The following is an 8946-nucleotide window of genomic DNA, read 5'->3' on the forward strand; positions in this document are numbered from 1 at the left end:
TGCGGCGTGACCATCCCCCTGGGGGATGATTTCTCGCTTTCTGTCTCTATGTCTCTCTCTGTCTGTCTGGCGAGCGCACGTGCCCTACAGTGAAAATCTCTCCAAAAAAAAAAAAATTCTCAACAAGACACTAGAAAATCATATTTGACAACATATTAAAGAGATTATAAAACATGACCAAGTAGGATTTATTCCAGGGATGCAATATATTCAGCATATGCAAAACAATAAATGTAATACATAACATTAACGAAAAGAAAGATAAAAACCATATGATCACATCAATCAATGCAGAAAAAGTATTTGATAAAATACAACATCCTTTCATGATTAAGGCTCTCAGTAAAATCAGCATTGAAGGGACATTCCTTAACACAATGAAAGTCATCTATGAAAATCCTATAGCTAACATCATACTGAATGGGGAAAAGCTGAAAACCTTTCCACTAAAAACTAGAACAAGACAAGGCTGACCACTTTCTCCACTTTTTTTTTTTTTTAAACGTAGTACTTACTGGGAGTTCTAGCCAAGGCAACTAGACAAGAGAGTCAAATAAAAGGCATTCAAATAGAAAAAGAAGAAGTGAAATTATCTCTATTTGCAAATGATATGATGCTATACATAAAAACAATCCAAAAGAATCCATGAAAAAACTCCTGGAAGTGATAAACAAATATAGGAAAGTGGTAGGACACAAAATCAACATGCAAAATTCTATAGCATATTTATACACCAACAATGGACAAACTGAGACAGAATTGAAGAAATGAATCCCATTTAAAATAGCCATGAAGCCAATAAGATATCTGGGCCTAAGATACCTTACCAAAGACATCAAAGATCTCTATGGAAAACTATGAAACGCTAGAAAAAGAAATTAAAAATGATACAAAAAAGTGGAAAAACATCTTATATTCTTGGATTGGAAGAATTAATATAATCAATATGACAGTCCTACCCAAATTAATTTACAAATTCAATGCAATCCCAATCAAACTTCCAGACATATTCCTCACAGAAATAGAAAAAAAATCATAAAATTTGTCTGGACATAAAAGGTCCTGTATTGCCAAAGCAAACCTCTTGAGAGGTTTTTGCTACATGGGAGTTCAGCAACATAGCCATTACGCTAACTACTGGTCCCACGATATCTTACTTTCCAACCTCAAAACATATTACAAAGCCATGATAATTAAAACAGCATGGTATTTTAGCCATGGTATTTTAGCCACAAAAACAGTCAGACCAATGGAACAGAACTGAGGATCCCCCAAATAACCCCCAAAACATACAGTCAACTGATCCTTGACACAGGCCACAAGACAATCCAATGGGAAAGAGAAAATCTCTTCAGCAAATGGTGCTGCAAGAACTGGATATACACCTGCAGAAGAATGAAACTAGATCCTTATATCTACCACTAACAAAAATTAACTGAAAATGGCTTGAGAATCTAAACAAAAAACCTCAAACTATAAAAATAGTGCTGGAAAACACAGGCAAAACTCTTGGAGAACTTGGAGTATGCAAAGACTTTTTAAAGAAGACCTCCAGAAGCACAGGCAATAGTCCCCAAAATAGACAAATGGGACTATATTAGGCTGAGAAGCTTCTGCACAGCCAAAGAAACAATAAGTAGAGTGAAAAGAAAACCCTCAAAGTGGGAGAATATATTCGCAAATCATAGCTCAGACAAGGGACTGATAGCCAGAATATACAGGGAACTCAAGCAATTTATCCACAAAAAAAAAAAAAAAAAAAAAAAAAAGAGCAATCCAATTAAAAGATAGGAAAAGGAGTTGAACAGACAATTCTCTGAAGAAGACACATAAATGGCCCAAAAGCATATGAAAACATGCTTGACATTTCTTATCAGAAGGGAAATACATATCAAAACCACAATGAGATACCACTTAACCCCAGTCGAAATGACTAAAATTAAGAAACTAAATAATGATAAGTAGTGATGAGGCTGTGATGAAAAGGGAACTCTCTTACATTGTTGGTGGGAATGTAAATTAGCACATCCACTTTGGAAAATGGTATGGAGATTCCTTAGAAACCTACAAATAGAATTACCATGTGACCCAGTAACTCCACTTTTAGGTATTTACCCAAAGGATAGAAAAACCCTCAGTCAGAAAAACACTTGCATATCCATGTTTATTGCAGCACTATTTACAATCACTAGGACATAGAAGCAACCCAACTGTCCAAAAATAGATGACTGGATTAAAAATGTGGCATACATACTCTGTGGAATACTACTCAGTCATAAAAAATAACAAAGCCCTGACATTTGATACAAAGTGGACCAATATGGAAGATTTAATGCTAAGTGAAGCAAGTCAGAATATGAAAGACAGACTTTCTATGTCCCCACTCAATAAGTGATTATCTATCTATCTATCTATCTACCAATTATCTATACCTTATGCCAGTTACTATCTTACTACTAGAGATAGTAAGGATAAGGGTAATATGGGGGTGGGTAATGAAGGGAGGGAGGGGAACAGGGGAAGAAAAAGGGGGGAAAAGTACATTTAATTGCCAAAACAATGAAAAGCTATTTGCTGATGATGATGTGCATACTAATATCTTTGTCTTGACTGATATGCATGGTAATCACGCTGGGAAAAGATATGGTATACACTGTAAAGATATATGTGATTATATGTAATATAAAATTAATTAATCAATTAAACAAACAAAACAAAGTTAATTTGTGTCAGGATCACATTACTCTCTTCGTTCCTTGAATTCCCAATCCTGTTTTGAAGCCCTCTGCCTCTCTGTGCTGTACTCTAGACTATTTCCTTAATTCTATTTTCTAGTACACAAACATTTTTTTCAACAGCTTCATTTAAATAATGAGTTTACTTTTTAGTATCAATTATTACATTTTTCTTTCTAATAAATTTTATCTAGCTCCTTCAAAAAAAATGCTGGATGCATGTGTGTTTGTGCCTAGGATCCTATTGGGATGGTGAGATGAAGGATAAACAATTGTAGCATGACCACACCCTATTGGTGGGGCTATCTTTCTTTCCCTCTCTCTCTGGAGAACAATAAAAACACCCTGTTGGGGGGGTGGGGAGGGAGAAGACTATAAAAGTGCTAATATCAAACTTTGGTAAGCTAAAGGCCTATGTTTTCATCTTTGGGGTTAAAACTACAAAGTATATATAATTTCCAAGTTAATAGGAAGAAACATGGAATAATAAAAAATGTTTTGATCAATACAAAAGAAAGCAAGAAGAGAGGAAAAAAGCATAAAACAGGTAGGACTAGAAGAAAACACATAGTAAGGTGTTTAACTTAAACACAAATAATGGGTTGTTGAAAAGTCATGACACACTTTTGTATATAAAAACACATCATAATGGGACCAGCAGTTGGTGTAATGGCTATGTTGCTGGACTCCCATGTAGTTGACTGCAGTTCAAGTCCCAGACCCGGCAGCTTAAACTTGCGCCGGGTGCGTGTGCGTGCGTGCCCAAGATCCTGAGAGGAGAATGGAGGAGAAGGTATTGTGGCATGACCATCCCCCCTGGGAGGGTGATTTCTCACTTTCTGTCTCTCTGTCTCTCTCTGTCTTTTTGGCGAGCACACGCCCCATATAGCAAAAACCTCTCAAAACAAAAAACAACAACAACAAAAAACATATCATGATTTTTCAGGCAACCTAATATGTCACTGGCTGGATTAATGTAAACCAAAGTCTTCCTTATGGGGGGAAAAAAACTTGGTTGAATGAATAAAAAGTAAAGAAAAATTCAACTACATTCCATTAAGAACATTAGCCTATAAAAATGTTGACAGTAACAAATGTAACAAATAATGGGGGGTCTTTAAAAAATTATAGAAAATATATATTATAAAATAAACTATACAGGGATTTCAGAAACTTTTGAACCAAAATAAACTCATACTTTAATCCCATTTTTCCATGAATGTTTTGAAGTTCCCTCATATCAATCAAACACTAACATAAAAAGCTGGAGTAGCTACATTAATATTAGCCAAAGTCAACTTTTAAACAAAAGGCATCATTAGAAGTAAAGAATGTTTTATGATGGTAAAACAGTCAATTCACCAGGAAGCTATAACAGTTTTAAATTTAAATATACCTAATAAGATAGTTTCTAAATACATAAAGCAAAAACTGTCAAGAACTAGATACAGAAACAGACAAATCTACAATCACAGTACAGTATTTTATCACACTTTTCTCAGTAAATAATTTTTTTTAATAAGGGTTATAAAATATCTGAGGACTAGGACCAGCAGTTAGCGTACTGGCTATGTTGCTGGACTCCCATGTGGTCGACTGCAGTTCGAGTCCTGGCTTAAACTCACGCCAGGTGCGTGTGCATGCGTGCCCAAGATCCCAAGAGGAGAATGGAGGAGAAGGGATTGCGGTGTGGCCATCTCCCCTGGGGGGGGATTTCTCGCTTTCTATCTCTCTGTCTCTCTCTGTCTGTCTGGCAAGCGCACGTGCCCTATTGCAAAAACCTCTTAAAAATATATATATATCTGAGGACTATCATTAACAAAAATGACCCATACTACATTTAATAACTATAGGACTCACATTATTTTTGGGTGCCTTTGGAACATCCACTAAAATTCACTACATGATGAAATGGCAAGCAAATTTCAGAAGAATAAAACAATGCAGAATAGATTTACTGATAATATTATAATTAAGCCAGAGTTCAATAATAATAATAAATGTGACATAGTAAAAAATATTTATTTTAGTCTCTGCCAGTTTCTGCTAATGGCTCTAAAATCCTTGGTGTCTCCTAAATTATAAATCTTATTTTGTATGCTAAAGAGTTGACTGGTGGGGCCAGTAGGTGATCGGGTGATTAAGGCGGTAGATTCCTACATGGTCGAGAGCTGTTCAAGTCCCAGACCTAGTGGCTTGCTTTCTCACTTTCCTTTTCTCTCTCTCTCTCTCTGGTCAAAATAATAATAATAATAATGATGATGATGATAACAAATAAAATCAAATAAATAATTCCTAAAAAAAAAAAAAAAAAGAGTTGACTAGTGTTGAGGGCTCTGGATAGCCTCAGGATGGACAATTACAGGGTTGGAGCTTTCAATCTCATCCTCTGACCTCTGGGGAGAGGAGACAGGCAGAATTTGAGTTCATGAATGGTCAGTGATTTAATCAATCATGCATACATAATGAAGCCTCCTTAAAAACCCAAAAAAGGATAGGCTTTGGAGGGCTTCCGGGTTATAAACCTGTAATGGTGTAGGGAGAGTGGTACTCCAAAAAGACCATGTAAGCTCAGCATCCTTCCCTCTGTGACTTGATCTACCCATTTCTTCTATCTGTCTGTTCCTGATCTGCATTCTTTCATGATAAACCAATAACTGGTAAGTAAGTAGTTTCCCTGAGTTCTATCTATGAGCCAATCTAGCAATGATCAAACCCAAGGAGAGGGTCATGGCAATCTCTAATTTGTAGCCACACTGGATGAAAGTTGTGGGTATCCTGGGATGAACCAATTGTGATTGGTAGGCAAAGTGTGTGTGGAGAGGGCAGTCTTGTGGGGCTGAGGCTGTAACCTGTGGAGTCTGTGCTAACCTCAGGAAGATGGATGGCGTCAGAACTGAACTGTATTGAATTGTAGAACATCCAGTAAGAGTCCACCAGAGAACACAACTGAATTATTCTAGGGGGAAAAAAAATCCACATATTTGATAGCCAGAAGTATTAATTAGTGTGGGTAGTAAAGGAAAAATCAGTTTTCCCTTGGTTTGTGTCAAGTTTTTCCTTTCAATAAGATAATCAGAAAATTATTAAGTAATTGGAAATGGATGGACACACTTTTAAATATCTATATGGGTTAATCAATAATGACAATGGAAATTACAAAAACATTCTTAAATAATTTTATACTACCAATATGAACATACAAACTATAAAAAAATCAGGAAGTTGAAAAGATTATAAAGACTACAGTAAAAGTCTACTACCCTTGAACAAAACATCCTAGGACATTTCTCTTCAGTGTTTTCTCCAAAAATATATGTAGCTTTTTTATTTACCTTAAAAGTCTAAAACTTACCCTCTTACTCCTTAAAAACAAAACAAAAGCATTTTATTTTAATGGTTGTAAATATATTCAACTTAAATTTTACTTTCAATATAAACCTTTGGGGATAGTTCCTACTTTTACAGTTTTCCTTTGCTAAAAGTGCTAATACTACAATAATTTAAGGTATTAAATAATTTCAGAAAATAACTTTAGATTTAAGGTGGGTTTTATAAGCAGATGCACAGAAACATTACTCTCTACTAGAAATAAATACTTTGGCCTCACAAACTTTTCCTTGACTTGACTGTACCTGATAAACATTTAAGTGTTCTAATCTTTTAATAAATATTTTAACAGCCATAGAAAGTAAATTTCTTTTCTAAGTTAAATAAACCACTTAATGATTATACAAAGCATTATTGCATTAATTCAGATCCTAAAAAGAACTTAAATTTTAAAAATATCACACAAAATATTGCATAGTCACTTACCACTTGACCTGTTTTTACGACTTGATTTCCCACCAGTAAGAAGCATCTTGAGACTATTCCGAAACATGGTTGTGCTAGTCTAGTACAAAACTGAAAAATAGAATATGAAAAGATATGTTTAAGAAAATTCCGTTTTCTATTCAAAATACTGAGAATTAATTTTAAATGGCTACAAAAATAATTAGCTGTTTAAATGTGCAACTATATGACAAAAAAATTAAACATTTAAATTATTTCTTAAAAGTATACTATAATACTTAGCATTTTATCACTCTACAAAATAAAGGGGAATATCAAATGCAAAACATAATTAGCTAGCTATAAATACAGCCTACTTTTCACTTGACTTTCCATGTCTTAGGCAATTTTCCCATATGCTTCCCCTCCCCTTCCCACACAGACATAAAAACACACACACACACACTCTCTCTCTCTACATATTGCATCTGAAGATGTTCTATTGATCAACCAGAATTCTATCCCACAAGACTACTTTCTGTGTCCCACTCCTATGAAAGGATAGCCATTCCAACTATGATTTTGATTATAACTTTCTCACCTTCTCAAAGACTTATCAAAAACTCATCTTTCTTTTCTCTCTCACAGTTTTCATTTTTTCTCTACTGAATCATTTTAGTTATAACATAAATGTATGTTAGTATGTCCTGTCCAAAAACAAATAAAGCCTCCCTCTTCACTCTCCTATGGTCTAATTACTGTTATAATTACTGTTTCTATATCCTTGCTCTTCATAGCAAAGTTTCTCAAACATGTTGTTGGTACCTGATATGTCTAGCAGATGGAATACAGCAAACATGAAGAGAAACACAGGTCAACAAAAAACATCAAAACTAAAGGAATGAAAGATAAAGATTGATAAATACAGAAAAGAGTATTTGAGACATATAGAATCCACTGAGAAGTTATAACATATATCTATAATGGAAACTTTTAAAAGAAACAAATGAAAAAACAAGGAAGAAATGATAGTTTAAGTGATAACTAAGAACTTCCTAGCATTAATGAAAGACATGAAGTCACATCTTTAAGACGTATAATACAAACAGAATACAAATAAAAACATGAAGCAAATCACAGCCTAAGTGCTAAAAAACAAAATTTTTAAATAGCAAACAATAAATATATTTAAAGCAGCAATAATCAACACTGTCAGGTGTCTTTCAACAGAAATTATGAATAGCACAAGACAGTGGAGTAAATTACAGTTTAAAATTTCTGAAAGGGCCAGCCAGTGGCACGGTGGTTAAGGTAGTCAGATCTCACACGGCCAACTATGCAGTTCTAGTCCCACACTCAGCAGCCTGAAAAAACATGCTGCCAAGCTGCCAAGTGATGTGGTGGTTAAGGCACTGGATTGCTACTTGGCTAATCATGGTTTGAGTCCTGGACCTGGTGGCTTACTTTCTTACTTTCTCTCTCTGATCAAATTAAAAGAATAATGATAAGAATAAATATAAAATTAAATATTTATTTTTAAAAAGGGGGAAAGAAAAAACATGCCAGATGCATATGCATGCATGCCCAAATACCAAAAGGAGGGAGAAATAGGAGAAATGATTGTGGCATGGCCATTCCTCATAGTGGGGTGTGTTCTCATTTTTTCTCTCTCTTTCTTTAGAAAGTGTACATGCTCTCTAGAAAACATTTTTTTAAATATGAAAGAAAATAGGTATAATCAACAAAACTATTTTCAAATCTAAAATTGTTTTAAATGAAAATGAAATACAGGTGATTTCAGAAAAACAGAAACAGATAGTTAATTGCTAGAAGAAAAGGCATTCTTGGGAACCAGCAGTTGGCGTAATGGCTATGTCTCTGGACTCCCACGTAGTCGATCGCGGTTCACGTCCCGTACCCGGTGGCTTAAAACTCACGCCGGGCGCGTGTGCGTGCGGGCCCAAGATCCCCAGACGACAACGGAGGAGAAGGGATTGCAGCGTGATCATCCCCCCTGGGGGGTGATTTCTCGCTTTCTGTCTCTCTCTGTCTGTCTGGCGAGCGCACGCGCCCTCTAGCAAAAACCTCTCCCAAAAAAAAAAAGAAAAGAAAAGAAAAGAAAAGAAAAGGCATTCTTTCAAGAGTAGGAAAATGATACTGGGGGGGGGGGAAAGCATAACAAACAAAAAGGAAGAGCCACAGAAAGGGTAAGTATGAATGAATGAACAATGACTTTTTAAAAGTAACATTGATAGCTTGTTAACTATAAAATGTATGCAGGGACCAAATGGTACAGGGATTAACACAACTGGACCCAGTGGGAAAGATCCTGTTTTGTGTCCTGGGACCTCCCTGTACATGCAGGCATACCTGGTGCCAGGTGGGACTATGGGTTGATAGTGGCCTGAAGACTCTATTGGGAGTATCTCTCCCTATG

At 35.5% G+C, this 8946-nt stretch overlaps 1 protein-coding gene across 1 annotated transcript in view; it reads right to left on the minus strand.

Moving 5' to 3' along the window:
• Positions 1-6636, minus strand: part of TANC2 (tetratricopeptide repeat, ankyrin repeat and coiled-coil containing 2) — a 351092-nt gene extending 344456 nt beyond the window's left edge. Inside the window, exon 1 of the mRNA XM_027771180.1 lies at positions 6552-6636. Within this exon, the coding sequence (XP_027626981.1) occupies positions 6552-6618 (67 nt within the window). The 5' untranslated portion in view covers positions 6619-6636. The remainder of the gene's footprint in view (positions 1-6551) is intronic.
• Between the last annotated feature and the right edge of the window lie 2310 nt (positions 6637-8946).

The sequence above is a fragment of the Tupaia chinensis genome, unplaced genomic scaffold, assembly GCF_000334495.1.
Source record: "Tupaia chinensis unplaced genomic scaffold, TupChi_1.0 Scaffold000187_1, whole genome shotgun sequence".
NCBI classification, from domain to species: Eukaryota; Metazoa; Chordata; class Mammalia; order Scandentia; family Tupaiidae; genus Tupaia; species Tupaia belangeri.